Source organism: Mizuhopecten yessoensis, unplaced genomic scaffold, assembly GCF_002113885.1.
Source record: "Mizuhopecten yessoensis strain PY_sf001 unplaced genomic scaffold, ASM211388v2 scaffold9541, whole genome shotgun sequence".
Classification (NCBI taxonomy): domain Eukaryota; kingdom Metazoa; phylum Mollusca; class Bivalvia; order Pectinida; family Pectinidae; genus Mizuhopecten; species Mizuhopecten yessoensis.
The window spans coordinates 100,989-119,454 of record NW_018408099.1 but is presented as its reverse complement, the minus strand read 5'-3'; the positions used below and the strand labels follow the sequence as shown (position 1 = coordinate 119,454).

Here is an 18,466-nt window from a genome sequence, read left to right as displayed (position 1 = left end):
TTATAAAAGTTTCATTGCCTATATATGATTGTACAAGACGTATGAAAATCATCGGAGTTTGAAAACAGGCGCGTGCACCTAGCCCGAGTATCCTCTGGCCCTAACACCAGACTTAGACTTTTTGACATACAGATATGTCAAAAAGTCTAAGTCTGGTGTTAGGGCCAGAGGAAACTCGGGCTAAGGCCCACCCAACTTTCTCTTTACAAAAATTACGTTTCTGGTGTGTATATGCAAAATGTATTTCCACACGTATGCATGTTCTCCATATCCTCCTCAAACACGCAACTGCGAGAGTTTTGTGTCACTTTCTACATAATCATGAGATTGACGTCACATAGACAATCGCTCACGCTAATACGTCCATCTTTTTGGCTGATTGTTTTGAGTATGCTCTTTCGGAACACTCATGAAATATATCCTGCTATATATGTATGATACAAGGGACCTAGAATATCATATATATATATTTGATGGTTTATACTTTCGCTTTCATTTATTTGAGTATAACTTCTCAATGGCCAAGCAATATTTGTTGGGTAAAAAAAACACCATCATATTGACGGATGAGGATTAATTACAGTTGAAACAAATTCAATTTTAGTCACATAATGAACACAGTGTTAGAGATACCCGTGTTAACACTAATACGGTTGTTTGAAAAGAAATTCGATATTTCATACATTTCATAGCCCAAAGTAGGCATTAATATTTCTTACGTAGAAAGGTATCCACGTAATTAAGTGTTGCTTACATTTGTACATGTAAGGTAGTGGTCTCCATAACAAAGATGTTTTGATTGTGTATCGACCCGCTATTAATTATACCTAACAGCCATCGGTAGTTCGCCATCACGTTATTTATCCCTATCTGATACCAGCGGCCGTTCGATACACCTCCAACAGTTTACCCAGCGTTTATATCCACCTACCCGGAAAGATTGAGCGGTCTGTAATGGCCGCCAGTACGCTCCGCTTGTACTGGACAAAGAGGTTCTGTGACACAGGGTGGGTAAGACATTATGTTTGTACACAAGACAGGCCACACGTGTTTCCAATGTGTAACGACCTGTATTAGGTTGTATCCTGAAGGAATCATTTTCATGAAGTCTTATCAGCTTTTAAATCTATAAACTTAGATGGGCATTGATACATGTAATTTATGATGAAGAAAATTATGACTTTAACGTTAGTGTTTAGAGATAAAGTTATCACCGTTGGAAACAGTCTGTGAAATCTCTCACATTAACAACTGAATCTGAAATAAAATCAGTTTAAAAACTGAGATACTTAAACTACTATAATCAAGCTAACAAGCTTTAAGTTAATGAGTATTAAGTTGCATGTATGATTTATCGAATAACTGTTTACATTTTAAAAATGTTAACCAAAAAACCAAATACACGTTCATAGTTAAAATCATACACGAACAAATGATAACCAACAACTACAACCAGTTTTGAAATAAAATTGACTTATGCTAAGTCGTAACTAATTCATGGCTATAATCTTGCCATATCAACTTTCACTCATCTACATATATGATTGCCACGGTTCTGATTCATCTTGGAACTTTTACACTAGTTTTTATTTTACTCAAAGTTTTCTTTTCCTGGTATCCGATGCATGTACATACACACAGACATACTGCAAATAAAAAATTAAAATACCGCGTTTCCATGGATTTATCAAGCCAGTCAATATAAATATACAGGCCGTGAATATCTTAGGTTTTCAGGTTGATTATAATTATGGGCTGATATAACATGTCTAGTGGTTTTTTTTAAATTTCCTGAGCCAAAGGCTGGTTTAAACATAGACAATAGTGTATAACAATAGAGTAAGATGTATATTACATCTTTTCACATGTATCACTAGGATTGCAAGAAAAAATAAAATACTTTCCAGCTCAAAATACTGGACAATCTGAAATGGTTTATTCAAATAATTGAGATTAATCAAATAACATTAAATGTCAAAAAAATGAATGTATATGTTATTGCAAAGCATGCAGTGCTAAAATTATAGTACATATAACTATTGTAACAAGTACGTGAGTTATTCCCCTTGGCACATGCAAATACAAAAAAAATCAGAGACTGACTATTTTTTAGTGTTGTCTACTTGCCCTAACCGGCCATCATTGACCTTGCCTGTTACGAGGATATAAAACGTCGAACAAAATGAAACGTTAACCGAAATAGACAGTTTTGCAGGACATATCTTACAATTCTACTAAATTGTTTGTTTTACAAGCGAACACAAAGCAGACAGCTGATTATTTATTATACTTAAAAAAATCAACGTATGTGCGTGTATTATGATGGAATATATAACGAAGGTGAGAGAATTTTGGAAAAAATAAGCAACATTTTCGAATCCCGAGTTATATAATCTATGTTGATTATATCTATTCTACCAAGTAAAATGTAATGAAAGTCTTTCCGTGTCTACCTCAGTGTCCATACGCCTATGATAATGTGACCGTTATTATCTAATTCTTTGAATTAGGCTGCTCTTTTGCGCGCGCTAACATTTGTCACGTGATGCCTATATGTTTTAAATTCAGTATGCATAGGCACCTTGGAGTAACATTCAATTCAGATGCAAAATGGTCAGATCAAGTAAGTGAAATCTATAAATCGGTAATGAAAAAAATAAATATTTTGCGAAAACTCAAATATATATTGAAGCGGGATGCTCTCTTAAGAATTTACAAAACTTATATATTACCAGTTTTAGAATATGCATGTGAGGTTTGGGATGGATATACTCTGGTCGATTCTGAAAAGTTAGAGAGAGCTCAACGTAGCTAGAATAATTACAGGTTTACCGTCATATGCTAGAAATGAATCTTTATATACAGAAACTGGTCTTGAATTACTTTCGGATAGAAGAAGAAGACGCAAACTTCAGTTAATCTACAAAATGGATAGGCATCAAACCCCGAACTACCTAACAAAAACAGACATGCTCTTAGAAATAATGATTACTACAAAATTCCCAATTTTAGACTCTCTACTACTAGTTCATCTTGTTTTCCTTCTTCATCAAAAATGTGGAATACTATAGACTATAATATTAGATCCATGTCTTTCTCATCTTTCAAATCAGCTTGATATACAGTACCCCCTCATTACCTACGTGGTGCCAGAAAACTAAACATTCTTCATACCACTAAGACACGAATGCAGTCCTCTCAAACATGAACTTTACCGTGCAAACTTGGTCCAACACTCTAATTGTATAAATTGTTGCTACCATTGCGAAAATGCCTATCACTTCTTCTTTGAATGTCACACTTATACAAATGCTCGTACTGTACTTTTTGATCGTATAAATCATTTACATTTAACGCTGAAATTATTACTGTTTGGAAATGAAAATCTGGCTTTGGATACAAATTGTAATGTATTCAAACAAGTGCAAACTTTTCTTAGATCCAGTGGAAGATTTTAACATGTTTCGATTATGAAGTTGACTTTAAAATATATCTTTTTTTGGATGTGTATGTGTTACTTTAAAAATCGCTTCATACTATTATGAATTGTAATTGACAGTCTATATAATCATCTGTTGTTTTGAATTATTGTTGTAAGGAGATGGCTTCATAACTTGTATAAACTTGTGCCAAATCCTATTTTCCAATTTTGGTTGATAAAATATGTTTAAAGTCAAAAGTTTTAAATTCACAATAAGCTGCGTGTTTAACATTTCTGATCAAGTGGACTGTTTTTCTATTTTGTTTTTATAACCTGGATACTCGGAAAGGATATTTTTTATTTGCAGTGACCATTTGGTCGACAAACGATAAATAATTAACACTGACGTCATGCTTTATACAAGAACTTTATTTCAATCAATATAATCCAACTTCCTATTGTCATTTCTCTCATTGAAGCAGCATTTGATAGATTTACAAGCACTATTTCAAGTCACCTTCGCGTTAGGCTCAGCGGATCATTATGACCTGAGCTCAACAGGTTTAAGGAGGTCTAGAGTTTCAATAGAAATCTCTCACTTGTCCGCTGTTTCAATAATATATAAAAAATAAATGCCGGAAATTTCATTAGACAAATGAAACCAGTCCCCCAACGCGCTTATTAACACTTGTCAGGATGTTTTTATGAAGAGCGTTGCACGTGCATGGTCTTTTGCGAAATAATACAAGCATGCGCATGGTCTATCGTCCAATAATACGTGGTTATTCACCAATCAAAAGTGTCGTTACATCGCAAACGTGGTAGAAATAAAATTAGTTATGACCATGTGACTATATTTTCGTTAGTGTAAACATTTTTTTTCTTTCTTAAATTGTACAATATGAAATAACTCTGGAATTTTGTTTATTCAATTATGATTGGGGGAAATAAACGAAAGCTAATTCCAGTTCTTCACCTCTCCCCTATAATTGACCGAAGAACTTATCTTCATGTTATACAAGAAAAATAATTCAATGATAAATCATCACATAGTGATAAAGCTAAATCAATTATTCTGTTTATACATATGGCAGGCCAACTTATTATTTACTACCTAAAAAGATTTAAAAAAAAAAGACTGATTGAGATTTTTTTCTACTGACATATGATACAGTATATCCGATAAATGGTTAAGATATCTCATTTAATTTCAATTATATGCGATATTTCTAGTACATTTAACGATAAATTCAGTTCAAAATATTGTTTATGAATTTGAATACTCTCTCTTCCACTTAAATTTAAAGAAATGTGTTCCCTTTTCACCCCTTTAGGTTTTAAACGTTAAGCTGACTATGGTACTAAGTACATTAATATTGTTTCAATTAAACGCTTTTTATGGTCGAATTCATTCGCATGCACGCATTGCAAACCTAGCTATTAGGAAGTTGGTGCAATTCCAAACACTACAGTCACACTGCATTTCATGGATGCTCTTACACTTAGCTGTAGCTTTAAATGTTTTTCGTTGGCAGTACGGTGTACTATTTTTTCCCATACAGACTTGTCTCATAAAGCGACGTCTTCACACAAGATGCTAAATGTATTGTTAAAGATTAAATAATTGTGAACAAAACCTTTAAAAAACGACGACGACCTTACAAAGTATTCTTAATCAAGTACATTCGAATGTCAAATAATTAACTCTTCATCATTATGTCCTAAATTCCTCTGAATACCAGAGTTACTTCCCTTACTTGAACAATTCACTGAACGAAACTTGTGTGGAGGAGGGGAGATAACTGCAACCGTATAATCATACCAGGATAATATTTCCCATAGACTTCCATGTGCACGTTAGGTAAGTTAAACAAAACGTGTAACAGGCATAACGGAAATAATAATGTCTTTCGGCTACTCACATTTCATTGATCATACGTATTTATTAAGAAAATTTATTGTCAGCTAGTAAGCAGGCTCCAAAAATCATAAATGCGGACATGTCTTCTCTTAAAGTTTTGTGCAAATAACATCCATCGGCCTATTACTTGGTATGATACCGTACTGTAGATTCCTATATGGTTAGACAGTATTATGATATTTTATTGTGATTTTTTTTTTAATGAAAGAGTAAAACATTTAAAACCAAAACACTGATTCACATTTAACTCGTGCATCCAAGTAGCGTTTTAACAATTCTACTTTACGTTCACACAAATTCAGCTTAACAAATGTATACCTAGACTTATTTGTTAAGCAAATCATTTAGTCGATGCCTTTGAGTGTTTTCATAAGCTGAATTTGATCTGTTCCGAGAGTGCGCATGCCCGAATGATCGATCATTTCGTTGGGTATCCGCAGGTAACGACACTTATTGATGCCGTTCCACGCCACGTTGGGGTCAGGATCTTTTTTGGCCTGTCTCTCGAACGCAGCTTTGTTGTGTTGATATTTGCACTTTCTCCTGTTTTTGAAATACGTGGCAGGATCAAATGTTACCACAGTGGGTTCCTCAAAAGTTTTCCTAAAGCGAAGCGGTTTGAACCATTCTGGTATTACCTTGCCCGATCGTTCTAAATATTCGTCCATCTTATTTAAGAAAAGAGTCATTTTGTCCTCTATCTTTGAGAATTTTAATTTCTCCAGTTTTATAAGACTTTGGCGAAATCCGTGCAGCACGTTCTTACTAAATATATTTTCTGCGGCAACACGCTCTAAGTATTCCGTCATTGCTTCCTCGAATGAAGAATACACTTTGGAAGGTAATGTTACGTCTGGTTCTTTTGCATTATTTTCTGTCACAATTTTATGAGAATCGAAATGGAATTTTAGTGATGGCTTTTTTGGTATTTTTGTGCGCACAGCTATCCTGCTTGGTGCCGGTACTGTGGCATCATGGGTAACGTACTCTGTTTGATCAGGCACTTGCCTTCTCCTTTCTGCAGGAGCAGTTGGTGGCCTTGGAGAATGTACTATAGCCTGAGCGACAACATGGTCTTGTCCTGTATTGGTGGGATATTTCTCCAGCTGTGGCCTGTGTTGTGGTGTTGAAGGCAGCATCCTGGCCGTCCGAGGTCGTGGAATGTTACGTTTTGTGGCAGGCGGATCTCCAACAGAGACATGCGTCCGTGCCGTTGTTGGCCTCTGCATCGGTCGTGGCGGTTTGGCGCTGATGACATGTTCCTGTGTGTCATATGACCTGCTTAAAGTATTACGAAAATCTGTGGCAGAACTCACATTGTCATTTTGAGGAGACGAACGGTTGCTTGCCTGAGCGGGAGCACGAGGTCTGGCACTGCCTGGTCGTGGTATGGATGTTTGTTGGATTTGTTGTTGGTAAGAAGTTGTATGAGAGTCCGGTTTAGGATGATCGTCCACAACTGGGTCATGATTTTGGCTCATGTATGTATTATTGTACTGATTACCAGGTGGAGTATCATAGTCACCATTAGACGCGTGTGCTCTCTGGCCTGAAGGACAATGTGTTGGGTGAGTAGAAGTTTCCCGTACATGGTCAGGCGTTTGTTGACTTTGTAATACCATGGGAATCTCATTAGTTTGTTTGTTTACACTATTTCCAGCTGAAGTATATGGTAACACACTGGAGAAATCGTTCAGTCTGTCTACGACAGACGCATTTAATTTTTTAGATGAAGACGTAACAGTTACAACTCGTGGTGATCGTGGAACGATGCATGCCCTCTGCTTGGGAGCCATTGGCACATATCGAGGGATACTTGTCATGGATTGTGAGGAAGGGTCCTGTGATTGTCGAGGTGATAAGGCACTAGTGATCGGTTTTGAATCAACCCGGGAAGTTAAATTTTCTCTTGGACTAATAGCCGGTGGAAGAGTTGACGTATTGTCAGATGTAGAATATTCAAGTACATTCTGACTCACAGCCTCAGTGTATACGGGGTTGACGTTTGCCTTTGCCGTTCGTGGACGAGATAGCCGTCTTGCGGGGACAGGCCTAGGTTCTTCTGACTCTATTTCTGTTGAACGGGAATGGGCTGTGACAGGACGTATAGATATCCTGGTACTAGGTGAACGGTCTGGCCGAGCAGGCAGCTTCCTAGACGCAGGTCGTAAGGAATCCGTGTTATCTGGTTTACTTTGACGAATACTTGAGTGCCGCGCGCTCAAGCCATGATCCGGTGATCGTACACGACGATTACGATGTATTTCAGCATAACCAAGCGGCGGATGCTCTTTCTTAGTTTTCGGTCGGTATGTATCTTTACTCGCTTCATTCCTGTCGTATGATGGAGGAAAAAGTTCCATTGCCCTGTCTTCAGTTGATACATGTTGTGCAGTTTTTGGCCTCCTCTTGTCATGTTTGATGTCGCCAGTCTTCACAGGAATTCCACTTCCTGGTCGGGATATACTAGGCTTTTCGCCTGCTGCGGTCGACTGAGTACCATCATTACATACCATTGAGATCTGGGTTGCAGAGGGCACCACTCTCATTGGCGTACCTTTGTATGGGCAACGTGTTTGTTTATGGGTCTTTTCAGGCCTTGTTGGTACCTCATTTTTACTGTCTCGCACTTCTTGCCTTTTTGGTGTGACTGGCAGCCTGCGATATTTCTGACTTGGTGCTGGTTTTTCAATTAGAGCTTCCTGATCAGTAGCGTCTTTATCTTCTTCGTAAGGAATAAACGTGTTGTCGTTTGGTAGTTCCTCTATGTCACTTACAGTGTCATCAGCATTTTCTGCTGTTGGAATCCTGACCACAGGTGATGGAATAGATGATCTCTTTTCGACTGAACCATCACTGCCGTATCGGTTAGAGGAAACAAAAGAAGTGGTCGGACGTTTGCGAGGCTTAGGAGATGGTCGAGCCCAAGTAGCATTAATGTCTTGATCTGCAGAATCGTTAGTGGACATTTGATGAAGATTCGACAAAGATGGCTGTTTCACTAGCGACCGCGACTGATATTCTCGTACCAGCATTTCCTCCTGACTGGGTGTGTTCGTGTCATCACCTTTGTTATCCTCGATATTCGGAGAATATCTACGGCTGTTGTTATATTGGCGAACTGGTAAAGATGTTTTTGGGCGGGGTTTTATATTAAGTCGTTTTTCAGCTGCTGCAATGATGGCTGATGAAGGTGATGGAGATTTGTTAACACCCTTCATTTTCCCTGCTGCTTCTAGTTCCTTCATCTGGATAATGTCACCAGTTGTCAGGTGAGATTTTATTTTGGCCGTGCGTTCGTTCATTTTATTACGGTAAGTGTTAATATCTCGGCTATCAAGATTGAGGATACGCATGGCATATGCTTCCTCAACGTTTAGGACGGTGATGTTCTTCTCAAGGCGGCGCTGTTCCTTGATGTTGGACTTGACAGCATTGGATTCGAACTCCGCGTGAGCTCGCTTCTGCGGTATCGACATCTGGACGAGAAACAAAGATAGTGTGAGTTACGTTTTTGACACCCATTTATGTTTATTTTTGTTTTCGTTGACTATACATACTCAACATAAAATTCTAACGGAATGAAAAGTAGCATAACAGAGTAATATTAAGGGCACAGCATAACACTTAAACAGTATGGAAACAGGTTAACACTGAAACATTAAGGAAACAGAATAATATCAGCATAACACTAACACAGTAAGGGGTATAGGATGACCCTTTACCGACAAGTAATATGGCGTAATACTCTTTTGGTAAGGAATATATAATAAAACTGTTACGATAATGAATATAACTTGATATTCTTTTTCATAACGAATATAACATTACACTGTTACGAGGAGGGACATAGTTAATATTTTAACATTATTGAATAGAGAAAAGCGCTGCAACAGAAAATAGCATAGGACTAAAACAGTATATCAACTAGCATAACAATATTACCGGAAGTCCAAGAACGGTTATGGATAAAACAATAGAAACATAATAGAGATGTAACGAGAAGGTAAATAACATAGCGTCAAGCTTGACATTATATAACAAGAATCTTTATAAGGGAAAATGATATAGCAAAGCACTGTACCAAAATAGGAAATTAACATAGCACAATAGCAGTAAGGAACAAAATATGATAAGTATAACGGGAGACAGTAAGGACATGCGTATATAACATGTCAGTTTGACAGGAAGTACAATAAGGAATATACTTTGTATATGTATCGTAGCACTATAATAGAATATTGCACATCAATGTAGAGTTGTATTATAATTATCACGATATTGAATATAGCATAGCTGTACTATATTAATTCCAATTCTCATCATCTGAACTCGGTCGTGGGCAATTTAAAATTAGAAAAGAGTTGTTGCAATATGCATTTCATAGTGAGTCCATATTTTTGCGAGAGACGGCATGTATCTACCCGCTGATTAAGGGAACATTATATTTGAAAAATGTCTGCAGCATAAAAAAATCAATTTTACGCATGTTCAAACATCATGAATATGGCTCATTTTGTTCTAATCTTGAATGAAACAGCTCCCATTAATATTTACCAAAAATCAAACTAAAGTATCAGGATTGTTACATTTCGAACAATACTTCGAACATAAATTTATAATCGTTAAAAGCATTTACTAAGACAATATGCTGTTTTTTTTACACAACTAAACGATCATACAATTAATCGGTTTAAAGTGAATTGACAAACATTTGATTACAACAAAATAATTCTATATTTCCTCGGTGACCTTTAGACTATTATATTCAATAATATCAGCCATGGTTATTTAAAATTCAGGACTAGCTCGTCTAATACGTTACATGATATAAAAGCTGTAACCGATTAAAATGTATACCCGTACGCATGAAAGATAACATCATCCTACCTTTACTGTTGTCAGTCCTGCACCTCCGAGGTAGTTATAGCGAGCTATACATATAATGTGTATATGCCATTTTGATTCCTGTCGTCCTTTCTTCGTCTGCCATTTTGATATTTCTCTGTAGTAACGATACCAATAAAACTGTGCATATAGGACCACTACACGTTAAGATTGTATCCGATTACTCACTCTTTACCTCGCGTTCACTAATAGGGATTATCCAGATTGGCATGCATTGTTATTTTATATGAATGTATTGTCCTCGGTGCATTTAAACCATTTGGTGTGTTCAGTACTTGATCCGGACGTTGTAGCCACAGGAGAACATGTAAATACCCACTGGACCTCTTGTACCAAAGGTTAGATGTTAATGTACAGTAGCTTATCCTTTCGTGTATATTACAGGGGTAAGGCTGTACAGACTAGTTCTATAATCCTTCAACCTGTTTTCTTACTGTTTCGATACAACCCGTGAACAAGTTAATAATATGTAACATGTAAAGTATGGCTATGAGTTGATAATTCGACTGACTCATTTGTTACGATATTAAATCGTCGTCTAGTGACAATTTATTTTGATATTGAGTAATAATTATTTATGAAAATATAACGGAAAGTTATATATAGTTACTGAAAACAACTCACTTGGGAAAAATGGAAGACAAAACTGAAATGTTCTAACGTCAATTCCGTCTTTGCGTATTGCAGAGTTATCTTCTCTTGGGAGCAGGTATTGATTGTTACGTCATTGGTATTTGTGAGCAAATTACGTCGTTTTCTGAAAAATTGATGACGTTACTCTCACAAACAAGTGACATAACAATCAATACCTGCTCCCAAGAGAAGATAACTCTGCAATACGCAAAGACGGAATACAACTGTGACTATTTAGGAAACGTAACTTTTAACTATGAAATTCATAGTCAGTTTACATTTTGTTTCATCTGCATATCGCAAATTGTATATTTTCGTTATAGTTTTGTAGCCGGATAATTCACAAAGTTTAGTGTAATAAATGAACAAACGATAAAGACTTTATATTTGTGAAACTACAACTTATCTTTGTAATATATATTTTTTTAAATTTTATATTTAATTAACAACCAATAAGTGGAAACATATTAGCGATATTGTATCTGATTTCTCAATTTCTTTACCCATCAAATAAAGTGGGAACGTATCAACATTGATTTTATAATAAAGGAGGGCACACATACTATAATGTCCTTATGACCTTTTATGTACTTAATTTCAAATCAAAAAGTATCACTGACCCATATTTACTATTAGGTGATTCTTACGTGAACCAGTGTATGTAGTTACAATTGCTAAATGCTACATCCAGACTTTCAGTGAGGCCACTGTTAACTAGTTGGATGGACCATACTCTACTGTTTAAGTGATTTGCACTTATACCAGTTCCGTAGAACAGACGTTATAGTTAAGGATGTCATGTTTTTTCATAATACTATATAATATATCTTATGTACCATGACTGCCTTTTGCTATATATTATTTTGGGTTTCCAGCTGTTTAAACCACTGTTCCTTAGATAGATATTTTCGTTAAAATTGACATAAAGATAACTATGTGTTCCAATGGTCTCATGTACTTGCAGTTTGGCGACTACTTTATAAATTCTCATCTAACCTTACCTTGAGGGTGTGACAGAAATCTCCTACCTGAAGGGGAAATTTTGTTGTCTATCTAAAGGCTCTACTGAGATTATGACAACAATATAGTCAAGCGAGGTTGAGGATTTTTCTGTTACACCCGCAAGGTAGGGATTATTGTTTTATCATATCCTATTGTTCTAGTCACAACTTAATTCATAGACAGTATTCCGGCATGTTTGTAAATAAATGCACATGTTTGGTATGAATATCGCAACATTTACTTTTTATCACGTCACATTTCATCGGCTGTTACGTGTATTTTAAGGTTATCTTGCTGACTTTTTCCAGCTTAAACTGAAGATACATAGGCGAAAGATGATAGATTAAATCATCGCATCTTCAGTACAACGTCACAAAGGAAAACTTACTATTCATTTTGTTAAGTTACAATTCAACAATGAATATATATAGTGAATGCTATGTATTTCATAGATAAACAAAAATCTGTTTCCCCAACACTGACTGAATAATAACACATCCAATTAGCGTTGAATGAAGCTATACTGTACATATCTAAAAGGTGGCATAATAAAACGAGTATAGCTTATTTTGTAAAGGATATTGAAATTTTACCCAAGATTGCCAGATAGCATAACTGCAAATGTCCTGACCTAAATAAACAGTTTTAAAGAACATAAAAACAATGGATCTTCTTCATAAGGTACTATTTAACTTACAGCATAGAGAAAGGATATGCCACTTATAAGTTAAACAAATTAAGCAATGCCAGCAAATATGTTATATCATTGTTTTATTGCAGTGAGTCGATGTCAGTTGTCCACTGATGAAAATGTAAATTTAGTGACATTACGTTTTACGTTAGAATTTCTCCTTGTGTGGCACATGGTATAAGAAGAGGTAGGAGAAAAAGCAACATTAACAAAATACTAGATAGGCATCTCCTATAAAACAATATATGTGTTGTACATGGTATATTGTACGAACAATTAGGCAATAAAGAAACACTGCCTTAAACATAATCAACAGAACCATTGTTTTATAAGCTTTCGAAAATTAATTTTCTATATGTTTACCATAACAGGTTGTGTCGTCGACTCACAAATAGCGATATGATGAGATAAACACAGAATGATGATACTTGATTTTTGATTTTTAGAACTTTTCTCTCTAAATATTTAAGATTAAGTCACTTACATAACGGAAGAAACTGACAAATCTGAACGACCCCAAACTATAACTTATTTATATACGAGATCCAATGATGTTAATAATTTACTTAACGAAAATGACCTAATACTTTAAGCCACTTCACAAATTAACTTATCTTTATGATATGCTCCTAACTACTCTAAGGCTGGGATTTATATCAGTTAGGTATATACAAAAATTAAGTCACAATAAATATTCTCCAGATAGTTTGAGTCACTATTTCACATATAATATTTGTGATTGGCATTGGTTACATCTCCTCACCATTTCTCATTGCGCTTAGCAGTTTCATTTGTGCTGAAGCTAGTGTAACTATACCAGAAAGGTCGATTCTGTCTGAAGGCACTCTAAGATACCGACACTTATTGACATCCTTCCACATCTCCTGAGCACGACGTTTCCTCTCCTCTTCCGATATTGAAGATCTGTGTATACCTTGCCGCATTTTATTAAGCCTCGATGCCCTGGCTCGATCCCCAGCCTCCTTGCGTACCTGGCGGAGAACGTTGTCAGGAACATCCATGGTGGGAGCAATTATAGACATCTGCCGATTCCTTTTCTCCATCTCTCTGATGTGTAAGTCGATTCGTTCTAGATAAAAATCTTTTTGGTCCAGAAGTTCCTCCATCCGTTCCTGTTCCCCCGATAACATCCTCTGTCGCCTCTCCTCATACGGGTCCTCTCCTAGGTACTCGCCGATCCTGTTGTCGTCTCCTCCAGAGAAGATGTCTAGTCTAGATGCAACTGCGCTCTCTCGGTCCTGCATCATGTGACAAGAGAACTGACCAGCAGACGCAGTGCTGTATCGCGTGGCATTAGAAACACGGCTCAGACTTTGTCTGTCCGGTCCGATGTCCAACCCGTCATCACATTGATTCGTCTTTTTGGATTTGGCTACCTTATCTAAGTTTACTGTAGAATCATCCTGACTTTCCATGTTTTTGGATCTTAATTGTTTACCTGTTGATGGAGGTCTTTTCTCAACAGTTCTGGGAACAGCAAGAGAGTTTTTGTTATTTACATCGGTTTCTTGTGGTGAAGTATCTGGAAAGACCGACACTGATTCAGTGTCTATTCGAACATGCATTTTTTTATGACCATTTTGTTTTGGATCATTGACATCTTGTTCTGAATAACAATTTTCTGATTCTCGGATTTTTGTCATAATACTTTTTACGGAGTTGATAAGGATTGATGCTGGTTTAGTTTCAGATCCAGATACCTGAGGACTACGCGGACTTCGTGGACTTTTCGGACTTTTGGCATTGTTGTTATTGGCAGTATCCAGCTCCAAGGATCGCTGGGAAAACTGACCAGGCCTTGGTATTTTATTTCCACGAGAAGATTTACTACGCGACGTCCCTTTAGGCAACTCTGCGATGTCAAGCATTACACCTTCAATAAATGAAAAGACAATTAAATTAAAAAAAAAAAAAACGTGCCGAGAAATGCTCGTAGCATATTTATATAGCCTAAGTCAGGGGTACCGCCTTGATAAAGCCCTTATTAAATGTAATGCCAAAATACGGTGGATTTTTTTTTTTGGTAAAACAATGAATTGCTAAAAAGAGCTGATCGGTCTTAACTCGTCAAGTTCTAACTAGTGTGACACTTACCGACTGAGTTCCGCTTAGAAGTATCATGCCGAGCATTTAATGAAGATGACAACTGTCTCTCCACTGCTCCACCGGTCGTGTTTGGCCTCTGGTGTCCTCTGTCATGTGGTGTCAGACACTCAAAACTACGTGTGTTCTGCCTCATAAGAGGATGTGCACTCCTCGCTTTTCGGGTATTTTCTGTGCTTTGAATTTTAAGACGTTTCTCCGCGTCTGCTATCCTTAAGGCTCCGCTAATATTGACAGTTTTGTTTATGATCGGCATTTTTCCTTTAGCCTCTAAATCATGCATTTCAGAGAGATCATCAGCACTTAAGTGAGATTTGATCCGTGACACCTTGTCTTTGAAGCGCTTGTAAAACACTCGGATTCCTCTGTTGTCAAGGTCGATGAGTTTGAGAGAGTACACTGCCTCTGTATCAAGAATGCTTAAGTTTTTCTGAAGACATCGTTGTTCCTTTAAATTAGACCTGAAGGCATTAACTTCTTTGTCACTGTTAAGAATCTTTGATCTGGACATGATCTGGAAGACGCAACGAAAAGTAAATTTAATAATTATTTATCACATCTTGAGAACACTTTTAAAATTGTATGACCTTCATCATCTTAGAAATGTAAATTTCAACAAGTCTAGTATATAAGATGTGCCTTTTAAATGTGATTTATTTCCAAAAAATATATTCATGCAGAACATTTATATAGCATCCTGCATTAATAAAATTAAATTACTATCGCTTTACAGTGGATCAAACACTTTTTTGTTGTACAAACACGTAACACTTTTGTGTCTTATTTCAACATTTTATAAGATTAAATATTGCTGTTTATCAGCATACACTGTTGGAATTAGACACTAGAATGAGACGCTTTTAGAAACTGATGTATTTGGTCTATATTTTCTGTATCTATAATGTATACATATACAATTCGATAACTATTGTGTCCTCATAATTTATGTACATTGTACAAGGATGTAAATACAAAATCTATTTGTGTGTTAAAATGTTATTTAACTATCTCTTTGCTATGCTTTTGTAAAATAACAGATGAATCAGGAGAGTTTTGGGGAGTTATCCAACACGTTTTTGTGAGACAGGTCAGTTTTTGGGCGTTAACCAACGCGTTATGTGAGACAGGTCTGTTCTGGGGCGTTAACCAACGCGTTATGTGAGACAGGTCAGTTTTGGGGCGTTAACCAACACGTTGCGTGAGGGGGTTAGTTATGGGACGTTAACCAACACGTTGTGTAAGACAAGTTAGTGTTAGGGCGTTAACCAACACGTTGTGTAAGACAAGTTAGCTATGGGGCGTTAACCAACACGTTGTGTGAGACAGGTTAGTTATGGGGCTTTAACCAACACGTTGCATGTGACAGGTTAATTTTGGGGCGTCAACCCACACGTTGCGTGAGGCAGATTAGTTTTGGGGCGTTAACCAACGCGTTATGTTGGACAGGTCAGTTTTGGGGCGTTAACCAACACGTTGTGTGAGACAGGTTTGTTTTGGGGCCTTAACCAACACGTTGTGTGAGACAGATTAGTTATGGGGCTTTAACCAACACGTTGTGTGAGGGGGTTAGTTATGGGGCGTTAACCAACACGTTGTGTTAGACAGGTTCGTTTTTGGGCGTCAACCAACACATTGTGTGAGACAGGTTAGTTATGGGGCGTTAACCAACACGTTGCGTAAGACAGGTTAGTTATGGGGCGTTAACCCACACGTTGCGTGAGACAGAATAGTTTTGGGGCTTTAACCAACGCGTTATGTGAGACAGGTCAGTTTTGGGGCGTTAACCAACACGTTGTGTGAGACATGTTTGTTTTGGGGCGTTAACCAACACGTTGTGTGAGACAGGTTAGTAATGCGTCGTGAACCCACGCGTTGCGTGAGACAGGTTAGTTATGGGGCGTTAACCAACACGTTATGTAAGACAGGTTAGTTATGGGGCATCAACTAACACGTTGTGTGAGACAGGTTTGTTTTTGGGCGTTAACCAACACGTTGCCTGAGACAGGTTAGTTTTTGGGCGTTAACCCACATGTGCGTGAGACAGATTAGTTTTGGGGCGTTAACCAACGCGTTATGTGAGACAGGCTAGTTTTGGGGCGTTAACTAACACGTTGTGTGAGACAGGTTAGTTATGGGGTGTCAACCAACACGTTGTGTGAGACCGGTTTGTTTACGGGCGTTAACCAACACGTTGCGTGAGACAGATTAGTTTTGGGGCGTTAACCTACACGTTGCGTGAGACAGATTAGTTTTGGGGCGTTAACCAACGCGTTATGTGAGACAGGTTAGTTTTGGGGCGTTAACCAACACGTTGTGTGAGACAGGTCATTTTTGGACGTTAATCTATACAGATTTTTTCTCAAGGATATATTTAAAATGGATCTAAGTTGAACTAAAGTTACTTTCCTGAAAACTTGGGTTTAAATGGGTGAATCAACAAATCATTTCATGAACAATGGTGGAAACATGTAGAAGTGTACCTGTAAAATCATCAGATGGTTTACAAACCACGGACATATGGAACCCTATAACATGTTATAGTATAAGATGTATACAAATAATGGACATATAGTACCCCATAACATATAATATCATGCATGGTATATTAACAAAGGACGCAACACTTCCAGTACTATCATATAATGCATTACAATGATATTCATCATTTTGTATAAATAATAATAGAATGTCTTAAAAGATGGTGTCTCGTTATTTCTCAAACCTTGATATTAATCAACGTAAGAAGTACCACATACATGATATTATTTGGTATTATTTGTCCCACGTATTTGATTGTTTTAATTTAACAGGAACATGTGATACAAGAAGTTCCCTGTTGTTGGTAAGTAATATACCATGGCTTATACACCATTGAGTGACTGTCACTAAATGAATACTCTTAAAAAACAATGCATATGGTAGTATAAACTTACGTTTTTGTTTAGCCAAAATGACAGAAAGCTGGTTTGGGTTGTAACTACCAGATGATCAGAACCATCATCAACTTCATTGTGTGATTTGATGAGTATTCCAGTCCAACGTCCGTCCTCTTTCCGGATCTTCTAAAGTCTTTTTTCTTCTTCTACGGAACCATGTCAAAATTGCGTTTCTAGTCTCGAAGACTAAATATTTCAAACTTTAATGCAATGGAATACCGACAAGTGTATTCATACAAAATCCATTTTAACTAATCCGTTGATTCCTTATACACAAAGCGGCGATTAACTTAATGCATATTGTGTATACTTATCTGCTCTTAGCCCTTTCCACAAAACAGAATACATGCATAAATAACAACAGGTTGACATTGGTACCAGAGTCTTAGTACGTAGATTATTAATTCCTATGTCATTGTTACAAACCACACATGCATGGCTGTCAATATTGGATTGAATTTAAATTCAATACCCAATACGTAACTGATCTTTTTTATAGTCCCTACACCGTAATACATATACACGTATACATCAGTGTCGATAACAACATTATGTTCTACCTTGTTATAGGATAAATCACGCTGTTTACAGTAAATATATATATCGCATTGTTCTGTTACAAATTCTAAACGCTTGATCTTTAAGATCAAGCTAATATGTCAAAAATATTACTATTTATGGGAACTGCTTGCATTTTAATAAATTACAATGGCTGATTGTTGATATTTTGGTACATGTATTTTCGCTCGGTGCTGTTTCATAGTGGCGATACAAAGATAATTCCTATCGTATTTACATGCAAATATTAAACTAACTCAAGGGAAAATGGC

At 36.8% G+C, this 18,466-nt stretch overlaps 2 protein-coding genes across 2 annotated transcripts; both read right to left on the bottom strand.

Annotated features, from left to right (window-relative positions):
• Nucleotides 1-5,686: 5,686 nt before the first annotated feature.
• Nucleotides 5,687-10,302, bottom strand: LOC110458327 (proteoglycan 4-like). The gene is made up of 2 exons (XM_021509987.1): nucleotides 10,233-10,302; nucleotides 5,687-8,821 (listed from the first exon to the last, which is right to left on the bottom strand). Exon 2 carries the CDS (start codon nucleotides 8,819-8,821, stop codon nucleotides 5,687-5,689), a length of 3,135 nt encoding a protein of 1,044 aa, XP_021365662.1. The 5' UTR covers nucleotides 10,233-10,302.
• Nucleotides 10,303-12,648: 2,346 nt separating this feature from the next.
• On the bottom strand, nucleotides 12,649-17,750 carry LOC110458319. The gene is made up of 3 exons (XM_021509974.1): nucleotides 17,634-17,750; nucleotides 14,692-15,214; nucleotides 12,649-14,470 (listed from the first exon to the last, which is right to left on the bottom strand). The coding sequence occupies exons 2-3, from the start codon at nucleotides 15,209-15,211 to the stop codon at nucleotides 13,326-13,328; spliced, it is 1,665 nt and encodes a 554-aa protein (XP_021365649.1). The 5' UTR covers nucleotides 15,212-15,214; nucleotides 17,634-17,750; the 3' UTR covers nucleotides 12,649-13,325.
• Between the last annotated feature and the right edge of the window lie 716 nt (nucleotides 17,751-18,466).

Excerpts from the sequence above, each read along its gene's own strand:
- LOC110458327 (XM_021509987.1), bottom strand. The coding sequence starts at position 8,821 with ATGTCGATACCGCAGAAGCGAGCTCACGCGGAGTTCGAATCCAATGCT.
- LOC110458319 (XM_021509974.1), bottom strand. The coding sequence starts at position 15,211 with ATGTCCAGATCAAAGATTCTTAACAGTGACAAAGAAGTTAATGCCTTC. Across the intron at positions 14,471-14,691 it reads TTCTAAGCGGAACTCAGTCG|GTGTAATGCTTGACATCGCA; the intron begins GTAAGTGTCACA and ends CATTTATTGAAG.